Source organism: Xiphias gladius, chromosome 16, assembly GCF_016859285.1.
Source record: "Xiphias gladius isolate SHS-SW01 ecotype Sanya breed wild chromosome 16, ASM1685928v1, whole genome shotgun sequence".
NCBI lineage: Eukaryota > Metazoa > Chordata > Actinopteri > Istiophoriformes > Xiphiidae > Xiphias > Xiphias gladius.
The window spans coordinates 333,667-358,714 of NC_053415.1; the positions used below are offsets into that span (position 1 = coordinate 333,667).

At 38.8% G+C, this 25,048-nt stretch overlaps 1 protein-coding gene across 2 annotated transcripts; it reads right to left on the reverse strand.

Annotated features, from left to right (window-relative positions):
* Nucleotides 1–9,200: 9,200 nt before the first annotated feature.
* Nucleotides 9,201–24,651, reverse strand: LOC120801921 (interleukin-10 receptor subunit beta-like). 2 transcript variants are annotated; one of them, XM_040149262.1, is made up of 8 exons: nucleotides 24,412–24,651; nucleotides 23,240–23,316; nucleotides 23,010–23,133; nucleotides 18,570–18,760; nucleotides 13,883–14,037; nucleotides 12,291–12,441; nucleotides 10,262–10,407; nucleotides 9,201–9,987 (listed from the first exon to the last, which is right to left on the reverse strand). In XM_040149262.1, the coding sequence occupies exons 3-8, from the start codon at nucleotides 23,078–23,080 to the stop codon at nucleotides 9,805–9,807; spliced, it is 897 nt and encodes a 298-aa protein (XP_040005196.1). In that variant the 5' UTR covers nucleotides 23,081–23,133; nucleotides 23,240–23,316; nucleotides 24,412–24,651; the 3' UTR covers nucleotides 9,201–9,804. The 2 variants fall into 2 exon arrangements, with proteins under 2 accessions (XP_040005196.1, XP_040005195.1); XM_040149261.1 differs by lacking the exon at nucleotides 23,240–23,316.
* Between the last annotated feature and the right edge of the window lie 397 nt (nucleotides 24,652–25,048).

A 25,048-nucleotide genomic window follows, 5' to 3' on the forward strand; every position in this document is an offset into this window, starting at 1 on the left:
AGCCCTTTCAATAACCTTTCCTTCTGATTTTGAGAGGCTAATACTTGTGTCTATTTTTTCCTTTTCGACAGCTTGTTCAGCTAGTTTTCCACTCTTTTATTACCTATAATGCCTGTATGAGCGGAAGCCGAAATTAATATGACCTCAGCGCCTTGTTTCCTTATTCTTGTGTGTATTGGCATTATTTCATAGAGTAAATCCCATAATTAAAATAGTAATTACTGGCCATACCTGACATGAGACTGAATCACTACAGACTAGAACTTTGTTTCGTGTGTTGTTTTTTTCAATCCACTCTAGAGCAATCTAGATGGCATATAGCTCAACTGTATATACGCTTCTATAGCTAGGAACTACAACTGCAGCACCTGTGTTTCCTGTTATTGGAGCCTTTGATCCGTCTGTAAAAACCTGCACAAATCCGAGTTAGGTTTTAGCCAGGATTCTTGAATACATATAGGATATTTTGACAGTGACAAAAACTTTCATTATTTTGCCTCTGCACATCACCACAAGAGATTTGAAACGAAGCCATCAAGATGTGATTGAAATGTAGACTTTCCGCTTTAATTCAAGGGGTTTAACAAAAATATAGCTTTGACCGTTTAGGAATTACAGCCATTTTTATACATAGTGCCTCATTTTCAGAGGCTCAAAAATAATAGCACAGTTGACTAACAATCAGTTTCATGGGCAGGTGTGGCCTGTTCCCTCGTTATTTCATAACTAATGAAGCAGATAAAAGGTCTGGATTTGATTCCAAGTGTCGAATTTGCATTTGATAGCTGTTCATGGGAACTCTCAATATGTGGTCCAAAGAAGTGTTACTGCAAATCAAGGAGCCAATCATCAGGCTGAAAAAACAAAACAAACCTATCAGACAGATGGCAGAAACTTCAGGAGTGGCCAAATCATCAATTTGTACATTCATAAAAAAGAAGGAATGCACTGACGAGCTCAGCAACACCAAAAGCAGTGTTATGGCATGGGAATGTATGGCTGCCAATGGAAATGGGTCACTGGTTTTTATTGATGATGTGACTGCTGATAGAAGTAGCAGGATGAATTCTGGAGTGTATAGTTCTATACTTTCTGCTCAGATTCAGCCAAATGCTGCAGAACTGATAGGACAGTGCTTCAAAGTACAGATGGATAATCACCCAAAACATACTGTGAAAGCATCCAAAGAGCTTCGCAAGGCAAAGAAATGGAATATTCTTCAATGGCCAAGTCAGTCACCTGACCTCAACCCAATTGAGCATGCTTTTCACTAGCTGAAGACAAAACTGAGGGCAGAAAGCCCCACCAACAAACAGCAACTGAAGGTGGCTGCAGTAAAGGCCTGGCAAAGCATCTCAAGGGAGGAAACTCAGCATTTGGTGATGTCCATAAGTTCCAGACTTCAGATAGTCATTGACTGCAAAGTATTGGTTTTTCCAATTACTTTTGATATATCCATGCTGATAGTGCTTTACAAGCAACTCAAATTTTTTTTTAGCTTTAAAGTGTAGTTTATTAGATGGTGTTGATGATGTGAAGAGGATGAAGGAGACTCCGCGGACACCGTCTTGATTGCATATAAAGGTTTATTACAAAGAAGTACAGCAACAAAACAAGCATCTGCAGATCTGCTTGTGAGAGGGTGTGAAGCCAATGAACCACTCTGAAAGTCAGCCTTGGTCACCGACTCTTAAATAGGGCAGTTGTTTTCCTGAAAAACGTCACTAACATATGGCTTTAGCATTACCTCCCTTTTCAGGTGGCAAGGCACCTTCTGAGGACCTTTGACCTTGGGCCTTTGAGCCATGCCTCTATTTCAACACATGAATTCAGTTCTACATTTATACAACCAATTTATGTTAACAAAAAATTAATTAAATAAAAATGAAAGAACGCACATATATAGACACATGACTTACACACATCTCTTATCTATCATCTTCTATCCATGTCTCATAGATGGTGTACATCAAAGTGTCCTCTCACTCAGTTAATAAAAACTGTGGGTCGATTAGGCTGTTGGCTCAGTCTGGGTCCTTATAATCAAACTGGCCATTCTGGATTTTGACAGAACCTCCAGATTACCAGTACGCCCCAATTACCATTTAGATTAGTTAATTTCAACAAACAAATGCTTTTATCTTGGTTTTCAAGCACAGTATCTAGCCGCATAAATATCTCATTAAGAATTACCATGAAATACTATCCAAAAACAAATCTTTATCTTTTTCAAATTGTTTTACAACAATAATATTTTTTGTAAAGCAATTATTTAATTCTGAGTATCTTCTATTGAATTATTCTGAATTTGTGTCTTTCACGCCAGATTCTGTGTTTGGTCCTTTGGGGGATGGAAAGGAGGTTTGAATCAGCTGAGTGGTGGTTATGTGCTAGGGAGTGATGGTGGAGGAGAGTGGAGGAGAGTGGAGAGGCAGGAAGGGACAATGTTGTGGAGGGCTTTGTAGGTGATGAGGAAGATCTTGAACTGGATGTGGTTGGTAAGCCAGTGGAGTTCAAATAGAATGGGGGTGTTGTTGTCACGAGAGTGAGGCAGGAGTTTTGGAAATACTGGAGTTTAATGAGAATTTTTGAGGGTATGCCAATGAGGATGCCATTGCAGTAATTAAGTCTGGATATGATAAAAGCATAGGTAAGTGTTTTTACTTCATCCAGGCAGTTTGGAGGGGGGAGTTAGTTTTGGGTTAAAAGGTTCAATTTCTTGCCTTTGACTTCATTTGTGCTGTTAGATAGGTGATAGTTGTAACATTTTTAAAAACAGAATGTTGAAAATATTAAACTGTAATTAAGTGATGGAACAGTTCTGGCACAGTCATCACCTTCACAGATGAAAGTATTTCCCTGTTTGACAACAAAAGGATCTTCAGTAGGAAACAGCTGGAACTGGCCAACCAGGAGTGCACCCAGGAACACAATGTGACTCCTGTAATAGATATGTACTCCTGTTACAACTTTAAGAGTATGTATTAGGCATACAAACACTTTAGTTTGTACTGAAGATTTGACTGTTAGAATTTAAGGCAGTTAGGTTAAGTAATTGATATTGCATGTCCTTGCATGTTTTTCATTTGACAGAGACTTCCAAAATGTCAGTGTGGTGCAGCTCATTTACATTACTTTTTATTCATAACTACAGTTATTGTATTTTAAACGTGTTTAATTACCCTTTGCAATTTGTAGTCATAGTTTTGTTTCATTGAATTTTTAAAAAACCTACCATGATTAAACAGTACTGAGTGCATTTTCCATTGACTAAAGAACGCTCTTGCCTGTTTTTTACAAATTGACCATATATTCACATATATACCATATGCCTCGTAATTAATCTAGCAGGAAACTCAGCATTTGATGATGTCCAAGGGTTCCAGACTTCAGGTAGTCATTGACTGCAGAGGATTTTCATCCAAGTATTAAAATAAGCCTGATATTTATATTTATGTTGGTTTGTACAATTACTTTTGAGCCTCTTAAAATGAGGTCTAAAAATGGCTGTAATTCCTAAACGGTTACTGTGATATTTTTTTTGAACCCCTTGAATTAAAGCTGAAAGTCTACACTTCAATCAAAACTTGATATTTTCGTTTCAAATCCATCATGGTCGTGTACAGAGAAAAAATTACGGGAAAAAAAATCATTATGGAAGAAGCTGTTCTGAAGTTTATTCATGTTAATTTTATTTATTCATGTTAATTAAACCAGTTGGTTTAATTAATTAAACCAGTTGGTTTAATTAATTAAACCAGTTGGTTTAATTAATTGGTTAAATCTTGGTTTAATTAGGCCATTATGAAAGTGACAAAAAGGCAACCTGATAACCTCATGGATAGAGTATTCAAATGTAAATTTACCCCAGGAACAACCTCTCTCTAAATAAGGGATGCTCTTGGAACAGCACACTGATATTACCTATAGTAATTGAGAACTATGAACTATATGAACTAAGAACTTTAATGTTTAAAAGTAGTTACAGTTTGTTAAAGCTACATCCAACATGGGGGCAAGAGACCATGGGGTTGCAAGACTAGGATGTTAAGGGAATAAGACCGGGAAGGGAATAGGAGAGGGTGTAGGGAACGAGATAGAGCATAGCGAATAAGACTGAACAGTGTTATGGCCACAAGTGTTAAATAATAAATAAATAAAAACAACATTAACAAAACAAAAAAAAACTTTACATAAGGCATGACACTTTGGTCTATATTCGGGCCTAAAAAAAAATCCATTAAGACTGAAATTAAACAGCGAACAAACTGTCACACATGAACTGTTGCTGAAGTTGGGCTTTAATGGAATCAGCAAAAATGTTGTATCATTTCCCCTAATAATGAAATGAACTCCATCATGCAAAAATAGCTCAGGAGTGTCAGATCTTATGTTAGGATGATGTACAAAGCTGCCACTTAGACATTAAACATACAGTATGTAGCCATAACACTGTCGTCAAACCTGCGAGCCTTGGCACCAGCCTTCCACCTGCATCTCTGGATGATGCCAGAGGAGGTGATCTTCATATCTGGATAAGGCAGATGGAGATGGTGCAGGTCCTCCTCTATTGCTGCGACAAGGTTGAAACTTGAGACATCCCCCAGGTCATTCCCACTGCAGCGGATGAGGAGGACATCCGGTACTGCTCTTCCCCTTAGGGAATGGTCGAAGAAGGAGAGAAGGCTCTTCCACCTCAAACCAGCCCATCCGAACCAATGGATGGAGATACCATCAACACCAAGGTTGTTCCCCATGGTGTCTGCAGCTCTCTGGGCCCCACGTCAGATGTAGCTGTCCCCAGTGATGCAGACCATGGCTGGATGGAAAAAACACTGTAATAGTGAGAAATGTATCATATTGTAGGCCATGGAGAAAAAGGCAAAAGAAAGAGCACTCTCCACACAGTTATCTGAAATTATATTATTCGCTCAGCTTAGTTGTAAAAAGTCTACTGTACTGTTTTACATTAAATAGCAATAGAATACTAAGTAATACTCAGTTCAGTGGCATGGTGTGGGTGCACATTCAATGATCAATCCCAGCACAGAGTAATGTTATTGCTCTGAAAGACAAAGAAAGAATCATTCCAACAGATGTTTTGACGTCCATCATCAAGAATGAAAATAACAGGAGTAGCATAAAATAGCCTACAAACACTTAACCAAAGACTGTTTACAGTAATGCACACTCCTAACACTGAACCAGGCGTTGAACTGTACTTCACTGAGTTACCACTTGATTATTACCAGACCACATAATCAGGTTTAAAACCGGGAGAGGGGTATTTTTAAAATCTTGGCATTTCCCATGTTTTTGACACCAAAAAGAAATACTTTGTATCAGTGCTTCAGCACAGTCCCCTCTCTCACATAATATGAAACTTCAGACCATACAAGTTACAGTTTTTCACCGGTGAACCTGAGTTCGAAAGGTCTTTAAGCTGAATCCATGTCTCACTCAGTAGAAACTAAGCACTTAAAATCATCAAGGCAACTGCAGCTGGGCACAGACAACTGATTCAGATCAACTGATTACACTGCACAAACATATAAGCACACAGAAATAAACACATTTATATGCAGAGACGGACAAAGACACATACTCAAACAAACGTACAAGCAAACTAGCTATACATGTTCAATATGAATAATTTAATGATACTAAATGGCCATATGACCATATAAAACACAGTAATAATACTATTATTACTCTCATTATTATTATTCTTCCACCGTTTTTGGATTGGGAAATCCTCCTAAACACTTCAACATAGAACCTCCATTCAAACTTTAAAATGTTAATGAAAAATAGGCCTTCACATCAATTCGGCTCTTTGATGCCCTTCACACTTTTTACACAGTCACAGTTCATGTTTCATGAACTTTTCTGACCTTTCCAGATTTTTACATTGGTGTCTATGGGGCAGAATGATCAGAGGCTAGAGTGAGTGACATCACATACAGTGGGAAAAAGTTATGAAAAATTTGTTTAACTCATCTTCAGGGCCACAAATCTCACTGTTCCCACATCATGTTTTGCCACACGGTAGGTAATTTTTTCTTCTTTCACACAATATAACTCGCTAAGCAAACAGATTTAAACATTTTGTTCCATGAGCTTCTGAACGACAGAAGTACTATCCAACTGCCCCATTGACTCCAATATTAACAGAGACCAGAAAATTAGGAGGAAAACAAAAAGAGGGGCATTTTGAGATCGCTGTATGTCCCACAATTTTGACACCACAAACAAATACTTCATATCACTGCGTTCAGCAGAATGTCCTCTCTCTCACGATATAGAACTTTAAGTGATAGAAATTATGGTTTTTGAGTGATAAGCCAGAGTTTGAACAGTTTCTCTCAACCAAATCCCTGTTTGAACAAGCTGTAACTAACTTACCCTCACTATGGGAACTATCAACCGTAGCTGAGCACACCTGATTTAGATCAGTTGAGTAGACTGCTCACACACATAAGCACACAGACACACAGGTAAACAGACACATATACATAGACACACAAAGACGCACACTCACACAAACATACAAGCAACTTTTTACTGCCATAACAAAAGCCAAGAGCACCAGTCATCCATTAATGATTGCAGTTTAGCTCCAGCTATACATGAAACACTGCAGTTCAACTACCATGGAAGTGACTAAGAGAGAAACTTTCAAACCCAGTGTTATTCAGCCTCTTCCCCCTTCTTACATGTTCGTAGAAATTTCATGCAAACTTTAAACACTTAAAGGCAAAGTTAAGACTTAAATGGAGTTTAGCTTCCACTCATTACAAGATTTTCCAGCTATTTAGCTTGGCTTTGCCTTTTTCTTTTTTCCTTTCTCTTCTTTTTAGTTGAATGGCAGTTTAGCTGCAGTTCAGTCCTTCTCATGGTAATTTAGGTCAGTTGTACAATAATGACCCCCTTTTGAACTTCTTTTACTGCTTACACTACAGTTTACATTTATAATACCTTTTTTCCAACTCTTCATACTACTTCTACTGCTTCTTTATACAAAAACCAGCCGGCAACAAAGTTTAGCGTCAGCTTTTCCTGAAGCCAGCAATCCCACCACAATTTCTTCAGAAATTGAATTTTCAAGTTATTCTTCGTCTTATTATTTTTCAACCGTATTTGGATTCATAACTCCTTCTACATGCTTTAACATAGAAACTCTATTCAAATTTTAAAATGTTCAACTCAATTAGAACATTATTGGATGTATTCAGTTTTTTCACACATTCCATACTTTCCGAAATAGTCAATGTTTCATGAGCAATTTTTCCCATAGATCTGAATGGATGGAATGTTCAGGGGCTAGAGTTGGTGACATCACAGAGTGGGAGAAGGTGTTAAACTCCTCTGAAAAATTTCTTTTTTAACTTGTCCTCACAGCGACAAATTTCACTCCTAACATAATTTCTTGCCAGAATGTAGTTAAATTTATGCTCTTTCAAACAACATGACTACTAAAGCACAGTGACTTACAGAATTTGAATTACGAGCCTAAAAGTGGCAGGAGTACCATCTAATTGCCCCATAGACTGCAGTACAAATTAAGAACCAGATTTTCAGAGAAAAACTGAAATGACCCTTTTTTCAGCTTTCTGCATTTTCCATATTTTTGACACCAGAAACACAAACAAGGAAGGAAGGCACTGACATCGCTCCAAAGAGACCGGAACCTTTATCACAGACTGTACCCCGAGGAAACCACCCTGTGCACTTATGGACTCCCAAAAATTCACAAGGAAGGAGTCCCACTCCAGACCAATCATCAGCAGTATTAACTCGGTAACTTACAACATTGCTAAACCCCCTGGCTACCATCCTGGCTTCTCTGGTCGGAAACACTCTACATCACATCGAGAACCCCCAGGACTTTGCCAATAAGGCTGGAAAAATAAAACTGGACTCAGATGAAACCATGGTATGCTATGATGTCACTTCACTCTTCTCATGTATTCCTACCACAGAAGCAGTTAAAAGTTATGAAAATGACTGCTACAGGACAGCACTTTACCCAACAGAACCAACCTCAACCCTTTATTGAAGGTTTCTACAGACAGAAGCAGGGCTGTGCCATGGACGCACCGTTGTCACCAATAGTTGCTAATCTCTACATGAAAGAAGTAGAGAGCAGAGCTCTGACCTCCTTTCAAGGAGCTGCCCCCACCCACTGGTTTAGGTATGTGGATGACACCTAGGTCAAAATCGAAACCCATGAAGTTGAATCCTTCACTGAACAGATCAATTCATTGGAAAGCAACTTGAAGTTCACTTGTTAGGATGTCAGTGGAAATAGCTTAGCCTTCTTGGATTGTGCAGTGCACATCAAGAACAACAGAAGCCTCAAACTTGAACTTTACCGGAAACCCACACACACAGATCAATACCTGCTGTTTGACTCTCATCACCCACTGGAGCACAAACTGGGGGTCATCAGGACTCTACACCATTGGGTTCCGAAGGTTCCCACAAGGTCAGAGGGGAAAGAGAAGAAACATAAACACATCAAGGAGGGACTTAGAACTTGTGGTTATCCCAACTTCATTAAAACCACAGAAAGAGGCAGAATAGACAGAGGAGAAAACCGCAATAAACAAAATTATTTTGTCATTCCCTACATTGCTGGATTATCTGAAAAAAGCAGGAGGATCTTCTACAAACATAACATCCCTCTGCATTTTAAGCCCAGTAACACTGAGGCAAAAACTAATGACAAATACCCAGGCACAAGCAGAACAAGGTAGTTCACGCAGTCCAATGCAGCAAGGAATGCACAGACCTGTGAAACTAAACAACTGCTACATAAGTGAATGGCACAACACAGGAGAGGCAGTTCCTCAGGTCAGGACTCAGCAGTCCACCTGCACCTTAAGGACAAAGGACACTCTTTTCAGGACAGTGATGTATGCATTTTGACCAGAGAAGACCAATGGTTTGAAAGAGGAGTGAAAGAAACCATCTTTGTCAATCTGGAACATCCGCACTATCATGGGTCCTTAGCAGTCAGATTGATCGGATGTGTGGTTGTTAAGAAAATCGAAACAGAGACAGACAGACTGAGATTTCTCCATTTGTTAGTAGGCTTTAAGTGATATTGATCAGGGGTTTACTCCATTTTGTTGTATACTGTATAGTGTTTCTTGTCAGAGCAAGCCAAACCAATAGAGACACACAAACTCGTGGCACATGTTCAAATAATGACTTTATTTAAGTTCAACAATGCAACATTCATGTCTAAACCTTTGAGCTGGACATTATTTTTGCCTTGCTGCAAGAGACCATCATAAACACACTTTTGGTTCTAACTTCACTGAACTATCACTTCTGAGTTCTGAATTTAATTTGCCACAATGAGGCAATTAAAACTACATATGCTTCATAAAATTGTGCCAATTGAATGGCAGTTTATGCAGTTTTTAAGTCCATATTTTAAAAATACCGAATCATATACAGAGAATGGGGGACGGGCATCTTGTAGCACCATTGCAGCATAAATATTTAGTGTAGGCAGCTCCAATGGGGCACGCCATGCTCCTTCAGTTACGTACAGTGTGTGGTAATACTACAAGCAACATTAGGACTGAACAGCACAAAAATAACATCACCTGGATGAGCTATCAATCCTGTACCTACTCGGTCATACAATCATTTCACATTAACACCTGCTTCGATGAATAATACGGGACTGCTGCAGAATTTGATGCATTATAATTCTGAAGTCAAGCAAGCCAGAATATTTCACTGTTTCTCAATGTCTTTAAACTCATCCCAGCTGATAATTTCATCCTTCTATCTCTCCTCCACTGTAACATCAGGCTGTTTGCTGCTGGTAGTCTTTGCTACCTCCAGAGGGCCCCCTTCGTCCACAGTCTTGTCCTCTGCGATGATACTAACCTGGTGGAATATCTCCTTGAGTGGGGGGGGGTTCCGCATGGCCAGGTAGACGGTGGAGTTGGGGGGTGCCAGCAGGTACTGGGGGCAGGAAAGAGGCAAACTGATTCAGATTTGTTTTAAATTAGCTAATAAAATACTTTGCTAAAGAGTCCAAATGAAGGAAACACTTCAGGACCCTTACTGCAAGAATACACACATGCATACAGTTGAAATCAGTATGTCAATTTTGAGGACATACAATATCATGTTTTTGTTGCTTGCCACAAGATTTGACAGGATTTGAAGGTGAATCGGTCATTACAAAGACCATTGTACTCAAAATAAATGCAGATGCATAAAAAAAAATACACACCTCTTTAAAGTGCTCAGGCAGTGCATCTTTTGGACAAAGAAAGTGGGATATACTTTTCCGATACAACGCCGTGACCACCACCAGAGCCACTGCCATTGCCATGAAGACAAATGTCACCATGGCTGCGACCCACGGAGCTTCTTCTTCTGCAAAAAAAAAAATCAGACCAACAATAGCAGAAGTAATCAGAATGTTTTCGATTTTAATCTTCTGCTACTTGCTCTGGAGCACTATGATTTGAATCTGTCACCGCATAACTTAAAATATGTCGGTTAGGGCCCCACAAATATAGAGAATATCAAAATTGTAGTCGTTTGCCATTTTTCTATCAGAGTCTATGAAACTCATTACTTTCTGCAGGGATGCTTCACATTAGCCCTTATTGATAGAGATGGTGTGGATTAAATATTAGAAACACCTCTTAGATCAATGCAATCCAGTTCTGCATCAGCTCTAACTATGGCCTGAAAAAGATCCATACAATTACAGAATTGGCAATACCTAAGCATTATAACCTTCACAAAGATAACATTAATTGCAAGGTTGTTGTATTAGATTGCATTTGATTGTAGAGGTGTGTCTTGTGAAGTTTACAGCTCTTCTGTTACACAATAAAAATAAATTTCCAGCAAACTCCACTTTTAAAGGATTTGCTAGACACTTTTTTTTTGCAAGGAGCAAAGAAGAGCTTGATCTCATTGCTGTATGCTGGTCACTGCAAGCTTTGTATTGCTTGGAGGAATAACAAACAAAGTGGCAGCAGATGTTCCCCTAACAGAGCATACTGCAAAAAGAAAATTAGTTAATGCACCTGAGCTGTGGTTTTGTGGAGTTTTCCTTACCTGAATCAAAATTCTAAGGAAAATATCATATCTTGTCAGGATTGTAAAGCTTTCTGAGGCAAACTGTAAAAGATATATAAATAAAATTGAATTTACTCAACTTTTGATTTGCAACAGGTTTTTTAGTAAGTAGATTTGGATTCAGGTGGGATTGGGAACTGCCTTCAACACTTACTCAGGTGCAGGTCATCAACCATCTTCTGGAAATCTTCTATTCTCATCTTGCATTTATGTTGCACTTATTAGGTGCCATTTGGGGAAAACACTAAGGCTGTCTGAAATCACTTCCTCAATCACTAATTCACCACTCCCTATATAATAGGCACTTGGTAGTTTACACTATAGTGAGCAGTAAACTGAGATTTCAGACATTGTGTATCATCATTTTGTCTTCACTGACAGTTGTAGTGTTGCATGAATGTAATGTAATTTGTTGTGTCAAATGTGACACAATGGATTGAGGCACTGTTAGTAAGCAGTATACATGCCAATGACGCTTCAGTTGTTCCATTGTGGGAGGCCACTATATAGTACATAAATTTCACAAGATGGTGACCTCATCATGGTTACCATCTTAGATCAGTGTCTGTGGTCAGTGTGTATCATGGTAACATTTGTTAATTAGCACTAAACACAATGTGAGGCTGATGGTGATGTCATTAGTTCTGCAGGTATTTGGTCATAAACCAAAGTATCAGCAAAGCTATTACAGTTCATCCTGAGGAAGAAATGAATGTATTAACCAAATTTCATCACAATCCATCCAATGGTTGTTAAGACGTTTCAAAATGAACCAAAAAGTCAGGGGAGCACCAAAGTCTTGCTTCTCTGGGAACCATGAACGTCTGTACGAACTTTTCTGCCAATCCCTTGAGTAGAATGATTGGTAGATTTCATGTAGGACCAAAGTGGTGGACAAATTGACCAACAAACTGACATTGCCATCCCTACAGCACTGTCACTAGAATGGCAAAAAATCTGTTTTTGTTTTTTTTTTGTAACTACAAGAATATAGGAATGATTTGTGAGTGCCCCCTGCTAGTTACCATGACTTGCAAATCAAAGCCTTTCAGGCAGTGGTAAAAGTTGTAGATGGACTCAAGAATTTACAGCAGGTCAACCCCTGTATTTTAACAAAAAATAAATAAATAAAAATCCTCCTTTTCTTGCTCGCAAAAGACACTTACCTTTGGTGGTACTCTCACAGATAATTCTGCTGAGCAAGCTAGGCCTTGGGTTTCTCTCTGTGTTTATTTTGACTTGGACACAGTACTTGGTCCATGGTTCCAGGTCATTCAGAAACACCCGATTTTGCTGTATATTGCTAATGTGACTCGCCTGTAGGAAGCAACAGAGAAGTGGTCAGGTTTGTGGTCTAGTCCACCCACAATGGCCTGAAGTAGCTGCAGCTCACTACAGACAGTGAGATGAGAAGAGAGAGAAATATAATAAGCCAAAGATAATCATGGCATAATCTTGTCTTCCAGAACAAAACAAATGTTAAGCGTCTGATGGGCTTCTAGAATCAGTGATGATTGCTTCTGTAAAGCACACAGGCTAAAAATACACATTAACAATATTAAATCACATCACGGTGACATGCAGGGTAAATATTAACTAAAACAATATTGTGACAGTACATTATGGCATTTTTAACTTCATGTTCTGTATTGGCTCTTTTGAGCAGATGTCAATATGTCAACATGTCTAACATGCAGCTGGCTACCAATGTTGTTAGACGTTGATATTTGGTTGAATGTGGATTGTGATGTCAGTTGACGAAATTCAATGTCAGGAAAATGTCTAATGATAAATGGACTGCACTTATAAAGCACTTTTCTAGTTTTATCGACCACTCAAAGCACTTTACACTACTGCCACATTCACGCATTCACAAACACACATTCATACAGTGCTTTTTTCTATACATGCCAGATGTATAGAAAATACAATGTCAATTTGACTTAGAATACTGATGACAGCTGATATTGATATTTCTTTGGTTTTAAGTTGTTGTTAAGTAACTAAAATCGATCGTCATCCAAACGTCTCAAACAACTTCTTGACAAAGAATGCCGACATTTGAGTCGTGAGGTATGGTGATCAAAACGGAACATCACAATGTCTCATAGCTAACAATGGGTTTTGACATCAACCCAATTTTCATTTCCAACTAAAATTCAACGTCTGTCTGACGTTCGAGTCATTACAGTCCAACGTCTTTCTGATGTTACATTGACGTCTGGTGCCAGCTGGGATTTTTCACAAATTAACAACACAAGAATGGTTGCAAAAAGGTGAAAAAATACACTGAATATCTTTATTCACTGCACTAATAACAGCACATAAACATTAACTGCTAAACATCAGCCTATGCCTACCCCAGTGAAAGGACTGCAGTCCTTATAGTCTCACCCAATGAGTATCTTTTTTTTTATATGTTAAGTTTTATCTATTTGTAGCGCTTTGTAACCCATCGTTGGCTAATATATACAGATATATTTTAGGTCCTTTAAAATCTGTTGCCATCTACCTGGGTTTTGGTGGGAAATATTAACTTAGTGACTTTGTGTTTTCTATTGACATCTCATGACATAACATTTTTTATGCCATTCCAAAGCACCTCACAGCTCAATGAGTACACATATTTTTGTCATGGTGGCGAAGTGAGGAATCAGATCCCAAAATATAATGGTTAATAATGTTTAGCTCTTCCCAGTATCCCACACAGGATCCATAACTGTATGAGATACTCTGAAATAGAAACCAATGTATCCACCTTTTCCTTCTGGCTGTCCTTCCAGTAGGTTATGTTGTAAGTGGCAAAGATGTATACATTTCTGAGTGCTGAGATCGCTAACACTGGATCTTCAATGCTGACTTCAATAGTAGCCCCATTGGAGAAGAGAGACACATTGGGTGAACCAATGATGGCTGAGGAAGAAAGAAAAAAGATTGGGAAATGTAACAGCTTGTTTATTGGCACAAAATGTGAAGAGTTAGCCATTTTTCCAGAGCTTATAAAGCTAAGGTCCTCTGGCAAAAGCAAATAGAGTGAAATAAAACAATGGAGAAAAAAAAGCACTTCCAGATGTCGTTAGTATATAAAAAAAGGTGTTTGATTTGATTTAGCATAGATATAGTCATATTTAACAGTTTTTAGTCATTGTTTAGTCATCCCTTGGAACAAATATTCTTCTGTTGATGCCTAATCTTGAGCCAGTTCTTTGCATTTCGACAGCCGAAGAACCAGCTCTCGGCCAGGAAAACTGGTTTGAGGGCTGCACCAACACTTTGTCGGTCTAGAACCAGGAAACACTTACATCAGGGGTTGGGGGTGGGATTATCGTAACCAATAAGACTAACCAAAAACCATTTTTAAAAATTTGGAAATGTTCAAAATCAACATCAAAATGTTTGAATACCACTGTAGGCTCGCAAAGCCAGGAGCAACACTTGTAAAGAGACGATGTAGTCCGCCACTGTTGTTGTGCTTGGTACTAGCATTGCTGGAAGAGCCGAGTAATATACATACGTATACAGTGACATAATGACGTGGCTCTACGATGGCTCTCTAACCCATAGAAAAGCAAACCAGTTCTTAGAGGGTTCGCAAGTTGAAGCAACTCTGAAACCGGCACTAGCACCAGCCCAGAACTAGCACCTAGGTTCTTGCTGGTGGAAAGGGGCACTGTGTGACGTGCAACCTGCTCTGTTGTTTTTGTTTTTTTAAACGGCCAAACAAAAAAGATGAAAGAAACATACTACAAAATCAAGACGTATTTTCCCCGAAAGTTTGAAGGTGACAGTCAATGCTGGGTTTGTTCATTTTTCAGAGTTACGGGCAATAAATAAAACCACATCAGCAGTATAATATTTTGGATCTCAAGTTGTGTTTACAGTACAATGATGCAAATTCCACAGCTTAGTGAGTACTTTAGTAAATGTGTGTAAATGATGGCATGCGGGCATGAACAGCCAAGAGCTGGCAGCAGGATGAACAGTGTGTGTTCAGCAGTGTGTTAAATTAAGGGTTAAGTGTTACATTCGGGCAGTTCTCCTGAGATATTAACGATAAAGTATGCTGGGTAAAACTGGATTCAAATTCAAATTCTAAACAAACAACAACAACAAAAAATCCAAGCAAAACATTTGAGCTCAAACCTGGTCTTGGAAAAAGATTCTGAAATTAAAAGTAGACAATACTGACAATATATTTACTCTGATAATGTGAATGAAATTACTTCAGGGGCAGAACTTTACAACAAGCTAAACATCATACACACATTTGACATATTATCACCCTAAATAATTTATTTGGAGACGTGTTTGTGGCAACTTGACAAGCAAAACTCCACTCTTAACCAGCTAGTCTCTGACTTTGTTCGTTTGCCATTTTTGTACTTGGCAGGTAGTATAAAGTTTATTTAATAATCTTACCACAAAATCCTGTTTTATCAGACCATTATTTAATAACTTTTGAATTCCTTTTAATGGACTACATAACAGAAATGTCTTTTCTAGATGTTTATCTTATAGTGCTGTAGCTAAATTTAAGGAACTGATTCCATCAACACTTAATTTACCGTCATGTTACAATATACCGGAGAACTCATATGCTAACTTTATTCCCTCCCAAATTAACCATCTTGTTGATAGTGCTGGAGTCTTAATGAGAATGATACTGGACTCTATTGCCCCTCTAAAAAAGAAGATAATAAAACAAAGGAGGTTAGCTCCATGGTTTAACTCCCAAACCCAATATTAAAGCAAACTATGCAAAAACTTGAAAGAATATGGCATTCTACTAAAATGGAAGAATCCAACTTAGCCTGGCAGGATAGTCTTAAAACATATAGGAAGGTCCTCTGTAATGCCAGGGCAGCCTATTACTCATCTCTAGTAGAGGAAAATAAATACAACCCTGGGTATCTTTTTCAGCACTGTAGCCAGGCTAACAGAGAGTCATAGCTCAATTTTTCCATGTATTCCCATAGCTCTCAGTAGTGGTGATTTCATGAGCTTCTTTAAGGATACAATTCTAACTATTACAGACAAAATTCACCACCTCCTGCCCTCTACCTGCACCGACCGATCTTCAAACACAGGAACCTTAGAAACAGCTGTGCAACCTGATGTATACTTAGAAAGTTTCTCTCCCATCAACCTTTACTAACTAACTTCAATAATGTCTTCATCTAAACCATCAACCTGTCTCTTAGACCCCATCCCCATTAGGCTGCTTAAAGAAGTTTTACCCTTAGTTAGCACCTCTTTACTAGATATAATCAATATATCTTTATTAACAGGCTATTTACCACAGTCCTTTAAAACGGCTGTAATTGAATCTCTTCTTAAAAAGCCTACACTTGATCCATATGTTTTAGCTAACTAGAGACCCATATCTAACCTTCCCTTCCTCTCTAAGATCCTTGAGAAAGCTGTCGCCAACCAGTTGTGTGACTTTTTACATCATAATAGTTTATTTGAGGATTTTCAGTCAGGATTTAGAGTGCATCATAGCACAAGGACAGCACTTGTGAAAGTTACAAATGACCTTCTTACTGCATCGGACAAAGGACTTGTCTCTGTACTTTTCTTGTTAGACCTTAGTGCTGAATTTGATACCACTGACCGTTATGTCCTATTACAGACTGGAACATTTATTTGGCATTAAAGGAACTGCTCTAGGCTGGGTTAGGTCCTATTTATAGGATCGATTTCAGTTTGTGCATGTTATCGATAAATCCTCCATATACTCAAAAGTTAGTCATGGAGTTCCAAAAGGTTCTGCGCTTGAACCAGTTCTATTCACCTTATATATGCTTCCTTTAGGCAATATTATTAGGAAACACTCCATAAACCTCTATTGCTATGCTGAAGATACCCAGTTGTATTTGTCAATAAAGCCTGGTGAAACCAATCAGTTAGCTAAACTCCAAGCTTGCCTTAAGGACATAAAGACCTGGATGACCAGCAACTTTCTGCTGTTAAACTCAGACAAAACTGAAGTTATTGTGCTTGGCCCCCAACACCTCAGAAACATCTTATCTAATGATAAAGTTACTCTGGATGGCTTTGCCCTGGTCTCCAGTATCACCGTTAGGAATCTCAGAGTTCTCTTTGATCAGGATATGTCCTATAACTCTCACCTAAAACAAACTTCAAGACCTGCCTTTTTTCATCTACGTAACATTGCAAAAATCAGGCACATCCTTTCTCAAAAAGACGTGGAAAAACTAGTCCATGCTTTTCTTACCTCTAGGCTGGATTATTGTAATTCCTTATTTTCAGGATGTACTAAACAAACATTTAGAGCCTCCAAAGGTAGAACAGGAGGCTGAGCCTTCAGTTATCAGGCTCCTCTACCTTAGAACCATCCCCTAGTTTTGGTCCAGGAAGCAGACAGCCTCTCCACATTTAAGAGTTGGCTTAAAACCTTCCTTTTCCATAAAGTTTACAGTTAAGGCTGGTTTAGGTTTGTCTTGAACCATCCCCTTGTTATGCCGCTATAGGCGTAGACTGCAATGGGGCTTCCCATGATGCACCAAGCTCCTCTCCTTCTCCATCTGCACACATTCATATGGCATCAATAGTCGCCACTAACTCGACTTCTTCTCTCTCCCGTAGTTTTGTGCTTTTTCGTCTCTCTCCTCTCTCTTCCTGTTGCTTTCTGCAGGTATTTCTGCCCCTGGTCCTAGAGAGTCTGGATCTGTGACTGCAAACCACCTACCTCATTATAATTATTAGTTTTATTATTAGTCTCATTATTGTAATACATCTTTATGTTATACATCTACTGTGCTAGCCCCCCCTAACCCAACTCAACCTGGGCCAGACGGCCACCCACCATGAGCCGGGTTCTGTTAAAAAGGGAGTTTTTCCTTGCCGCTGTCGCCAAGTGCTTGCTCATGGGGGAATGTTGGGTCTCTGTAAAGAGTATGGTCTAGACCTGCTGTACATGAAAAGTGCCCTGAAATTACCGCTGTTATGATTTGGCGCTATATAAATAAAATTGAATTGATTTTAATTGAATTAAAGTGCATTTTTAAAGCTTGTTTGCTGAAAACAGCTAGTGGGGAGGGGAGACGATAACTGCAGAGTTGGGTTGCAGTTTTCTGTGGGGTTGTCACTATAAGCACCTTTTAAATTACACAGTCATTTGACCCACTGTTGATATACAAATGTAAATTTTTTGTTAAACCTATCAATTATCTAATCTATAACTGAATCAAAACTCATGTCAATTTAGAATCAAGAATTTCGGTGACTGATGAATAGTCAGCAGGCTACATAATACTAAAAATCCATCTTAAAATATTTTTTTACAAGATACGTTTTTGAGAGCAGATCACTTGTATCTCCAGATACAGTAAATGTCACTGCGCACTTTTTTTTTTATAATAAATGAACATATGTACAAAGCTTTCAAGTGAAAAGCCAAGAAACACCGAGTTTCTACTCACTATCTTTGTCCAAGGTAATGTGGTTACTTTCCACCCAGGCGGAACTCTCTGACCCCGATAGTGCACGCACTCTGCTGGTATACTTTCCATACTCAACAATGGATGGACGGATGGAGATGTTGAGGCGAGTGAAGTCACATTCAAGTGTGGAGATGTTCACACAGCCCACTATGTAGGTTGTGACTGAAGTTCTGTGGATAAACATTGTACTGGTATTACAAATTTGACAGTGGTGATTTCAGTTACAAGTGTCATTATGCTGACAACATACAAAAAGCATACCTTCAAAAAACCATTGATATTCGACTCGGGGCCTTGACAGCCAGAGAGAGCAAGAGAGTGTGTGTGTGTCTATTTGGGAGTGCGTTTCTGTGTGTTTCAAAGACTACTTTTGAGACAAAAGGCAGCAAGTGTGGCAGGGTAACTTTGAAGACATTGCTGCTGTCAAACAGCTAATCTTTACATCATAATTTCTGCCTAAATGTTTTTTTTGTATTTTTTAAAGCTGCATTGACTGGGCTAAAAACACATTATTACCACTTTACCCCATCACGTATATTATCACCTTAATTGTGGTAATGTCTACCATGCTACTAAACAGTTGACAATATTTAAACATCCAGCAGACGCAGAGCACCATTAGCATTCGTTTGGAGTCCTGTTTGTGTTCAGACTCACCAACAAGCTGAAAATTGCATATATTTAACATGTTATCACCTTATTAATTTGATATGGCTGATGTGTTAGAAAAAAAAATTCTATATAAATATCCAGCAGTCACATAGCAACTTTGGTTTATTTGGAGTTGTGTTTGTTTTCTCCTGATGAATTTAAGTCTAATTAAGTCTATTCATTCTCCCTTTTCCTCAGCTTTTCCGCAGTTTCCACCAACTCCTGAGGGAAATACTGCATCTGCCTCTTTAGCTTCTAAATGCTCCACTATGTTCACCATCTGGTCTATGACTGTGTCTGTCTGCTTTTTGCTGCTGAACAGGTAGTGGACTGTGGCTTTTTACAGCTTCTTCCATGACATTATCTACCTACTGCTACTGGAAATGATGTTGATGAGAGGCTGGTGTGTCTGTCCACCTCTCTTTTTAGCTCTGGTTGTGTCTCAACCAACCAGAAAAATCTCTTTATCTTATAGATGTTTTAGCGGGTTGCTGCTCTTCTTTGTCTTCATTTGGTGTTGGGCAGGTGGCATACAGTCATTTTACCAAGCTTTTAAACTTAAAAGAGCCTCCTGCGGTGGCTGGAAACAAGGTTAAGTTGAGCTGAAAGTGTGGGCCAGAAAACCAAAACACTGATACAAAATAGACTTATAAGTAGGGGTTAAGTGGGGCCGGATCCAACCAGACCCTGAGCTCTACCTCCTGAAATCCAAATCTTACCCTGTCAGAGCTCAGCTCTGTCTCCTTCAGTATGAAAGCGTTGTCAACTCTCAAACTTTTGCCTTAAAACATCCGCTTTCAGACACTGTCACACACTGACTGAACAAATGTAGAATGCAGGTTTCTTTTATTTGACTTTATTAAATGTCTGTGGCCATCACACAGCAGCACGATATATACTGTATGTGCGTCTACAAATTGAGAGAGGTGGCACTTGGCACTGCGGCTGTAAGTAACTTCATTAATAATTTAAATCGTCTGAGGAGGTATTGTGATCTTACTGTAGCCTTATTAACCTAAATGCTTTTAAACAGGTGACCTGTTGCACAGATTCACCGTTTCTACGGTGAAATCACTGGAAACAAAGCGGTTATTTTCTGTGCAAGCCCAATTCCATCAAAACTGTGGCTAAATTTTTATTTTCAGCAAAAGTCCAAATCTTGTTCACACATTTCATTAATTCTACTATAATTCACAGTAATTATTACAGGGAGTTTTCAGTTTTGCTGCTGAAAGGCAATAACATTTGCAGTAGTGGCATTACTGTAAGTATGGAACCTATCTAATCACTTAAGTAAATAAGAAATAATTCAACAGATAAAAGGCCTAATAATGAAAACACTACTTATGTTACTCAGTCTATAAGTTAGTGTAGATACTGTAGTTGCCTCTGTGCTTCACCCAAATCACATAAAATGAACGAATAAATAAAAATCTAATCAAAACTAAAATGTTCTTTTCCCCAGTGGTACCGGGCCATTTAATTACATTCAATTTCATTTAACTGAAGTTTCCCCCACACAGTGGAGATTAATTGAATTTAGTTTGGGGTGCAGCATTAAACAAACATTTACAATATTAAACAGTAACATCTCTTTCCAGACACAGTGTTATTGTTACTCCAGATAATCCAAATCCGCAGAACACAACGTCAAAGAAAAAGTCCCTATGAAAACTGTGGACAGCATAGTCTGTGGAAACCACCCTACCCACACCCAACCACCCAATTTCGCAGGACAAGGGCACCCCGTCCTCAGAAATCCAAATTTGATCTCTGATTAAAAACTCAGTAGCACTGAGAGTCAGATAGTACTTGTTCATTGGTTCGTCTATGGGTTCATCGCAGGGTTCATGTGGGTTCAATACTACTAGTGACACCTTTCACATTACAGTCATTTAATCTATTGTTTATACAGAAATATTGATTAGTGCAGCTTGAACCTTTTAACTGATTATGTCAGCATAATTAGTCCAATCACTGTAAATTTTGAAAATGCAAGAACACAGTGTAAACATAAAATAATTCTTATAACTCACACACATGGAAATCATATTTGACAGGATTCAAAGATTTGTCAAATTACACTAACTGCTTTAAGTTAAAATTGATAAATATATCACTGACTCACTTCTGTTACCTCAGTTTGCATTGCACAAGTCATAATTTAGCACTAAATGGTGGACAAGTAAATGAAGAAAACTGACCCCATTGTTCTTATTACAATTATGTCAACAGTGTAATTTGTGTGTCAGGATATAACAATGTGTTTGCTCAATGTGTAAATGTGACTCAGTCATAGTATACTGGGTGTATCATCCCTCTTTCCCAGGAGACAAGGTATTTTTGTACAACACCACTCAAGTTGTTGATAAGAGGAGTCTCACTGGTCACACTTTCTGGATTGAGTGGAGTGGGACTCTCCACCTAGAGTGTTTTTGCCTTGCAAGTCTGTCAATTAAATATTATACATGTTAATTTATGGTCTTGATAAAATTTGGCTCTTCAACTCAAATTCACAAATTATTTCCTATTTAGCAACCTCTCACAACACGTCAACTACTCTTCAAATACAACCACTTTTTCCAATCATTATGATAAATGTTACAGGAATTTGCTGACATCCAGATCATGTAGCAGTAAATCGGCATGTCAGATGCAAATTCTGCTGTGCTTGTAAGTAATGTGATTACAGCCCATCAGAGGAATGGAACAGCATGAATGATGGAGCAGACATAGTCTATTCATATGCCAAACAGAATTTAACTGACCTGTAGCTACTGCACTTTTGTCAGATGAGTGGAATATCCGGTTGATATTAGACAACCTAAAACTTAATTTTGTTTCTAGATGTGCTGCTCCATACTAGGGATGTGCGCGATCAGTTGATTAAATTACTAAACGTTGCTACCCCTAATCACCAGAAATGCTAGCTGTTTAAATAAATTATTAATACCTTATTAATGTGCAACGCCGGTTAACTGTTCTGTATAATATGTTATGCAGTCAACTGCCAATAGCTGGGGCTACGGCCCTGGCAGACAGCAGGCCCCCTCTCCCCATGCTAGTTCCCGGCTGTTGTAAACAAGCAAGCTGGAAAGTGGGACAGAAAACATCTCATATAACCAGTGCAGTTTGGCAGTACTTTGATCTGAAAAATGAAAATAAGGTTGTTTCTAGACTGTGTCAAAATAACTTGGCATATAACCACTTGGCCGGAGCGATCCGTAACCACATTCAGCACAGGCATGTGGATGTTAACCTGTAAGAAGAGAAGGCTGCTGGTGCTAGCACTGCTAGTGTTAGCCACACTCAGCAAAACAATATGACAGTGTTTACCCACAGAAAATAAATATTTGATTTAAACTTTTAATACATGCTGATCAACCCCGGATAATTCTTGGCTGAAACAATTAGTCAATTAATTTTTATAAATGACTAGTCGTTAGTCATTTTTCGGAAATTGTCCACTTCCAGCTTTTTGTATGTGATATCTTTTGGTTTGCTTTGTCTCATTTGATCAAAAAATTTAATACCTTTGAAGTTTAAACTGTAGGTTGAATACAACAAGAAATTTAAATATGAAAACATGGGAGTTTTCTTTATAACATTCTGACATTTTATAGACTAAATTATTCTATAAATCAATATTGAAAATAATTCATAGTTTCAGCCCTAGAAATCAACTGTAGCTTTAACACCAACAGGCTTTGATGGCTGTACAGCAAAACCAGAGAGGGCTTATTGGTACTGAGATTAGTGTTGACTCACTTGTACTCAGTTGTGTAGACCACGCTGCTGGCTGCCCCTTCAGGTGCATTCCACTTCAGCACCAGATTCATGTTGTAGGAGGTTAAGCTGACATTTGTCGGTCTGCTGAGGACTCCTGATACCACTGCACAGTTTATATCCAAACATAATGTGACATAAAGTTAGTATTATCATAGGTACACTCAGGAATGGAAAGGACAGTAACGCAAAAACTGCCTTTATACACTCACCGTACACATTACAAACCCTTGTGCACCTGCAATTATCCAATCAGTCAATCATGTATCAGCAGTGCAATGATAAAATCCTGCAGATACACGTCAGGGTCTTCAGTTAATGTTCACATCATACATCAGAATGGGGAAAAAATGTGTTCTCAGAGACTTTGACAGTGACATGATTGTTGGTGGCAGACAGGCTGGTTTGAGTCTGGTTTGATCTCCTGGGACAAGTCTCTAGAGTTTTTACTCAGAATAGTGTCAAAAACAAAAATCATCCAGTGACTGGCAGTTCTGCCGATAGAAAGCCTTGTTGATGAGCGAGGTCAGAGAAGAATGGCCAGACTGGTTGGAGCTGACAGAAAGGCTACAGTAACTCAGATAACCACTCTTTACAACTGTGGTGAGCAGAAAAGCATCTCAGAATGAACAACACGTCCAAACTTGGGCAGATGGTCTACAACAGCAGAAGACCATGTCTGGTTCCAGTCCTGTCACCCAAGAACAGAATTGGAGGCTGCAGTGGGCACAGGCTCACCAAAACTTGACAATTGAAGACTGGAGAGACATAGCCTGGTCTGATGAATCTGGATTTCAGCTGAGGCACACAGTTGTTAGGGTAAGAGGCTGTTCCATCCATACCCAGTATTTGTATGGTGTTCCTAATAAAGTGCTCGGTAAGTGGACATTTTGTGACGAAAAAAAAGTAATGTCACGATCTTAGTTACTGTACTTGAACAAACCCACGGTAACTACACGTACTGTTGTCCTTCATATGATCATCGCCCTGGTGTCAAAGTTCAGTCTTTTCACATACAGAAGTAACTCTACCGGGAATTTTTGTGAGTAACTTGATAAAAAACAGATTATCTGAATGTTGCATCTTTTAACAGCTGACCATCCTGTTCTACTTCCATTCAGCAACAAAAGCAATGTGAGTCAGGAAATGTAAATTCAGTCTAAATGTGTCATGTCAAAGTCATAGTGACAAAATATCCTTTAATAAACTACAGCCAAATACGTTTAACTATCAGCTCCGTTGTGTTCTTAGTACTTGGCCAGGGTCGTCCTTTAATGGGTAAGGGAGTTGCTGTTCAACTCCAGGTAGAATAATCCGCAGAGACACTGTACACTCTCCGTTCAGCGATACACAACAAACAGGCTAGTAAGCAAAGCGGTATTACCTCTGGATCCACATAGCGCTGAAGACGTCAGGATGAAGGCACAAATAGTTGCCGACATGTTAACCGAAATATAAACTGTCAGTTTATAACGTAGTCCAGTTGAGTGTATGTTTGTGAGAGTCTCTTTCATTAATGAAGCATGTATTTCCTGGTAGCATTCAGTGACAAAAGGCAAGGGAAACCACGGAAACGAAACTCCTTTCTGCGCAGAAACGTCTGGGGCTTCATGTAACGTGCCTGTCGGTGACCGCCGTAAATAATCTCTGCCAAGTCAACTGACGTTTAAACAAGAGGAAGCACGCAACCGACGGGGTGTTCGTTCATGTGTGTTTCAATTCAAATCAACAGTGTCGTTTTTATCTTAATTTCTTTTTATTTCATTTGCTGTGCACTGTGCTGTTATCGGCAAATAAGTGGATACGACTTTGTGTGTGTGTTTTGTTTAACTGTCTGAGGCTTTTAGTTAGTAGTTATGATATGATAGTGCTGTACATATTGTCTTTAGTATGCAGTGAACACATCACAGACTGTATCTGGATCTGTACAACAATTTAAAGCTGAGTTTCAACTGCAGCCTGAGAAAATAATCCGGACGATATGTGGAGTCATCAGTTTTCTCAGCTTGAGCTATGAGACT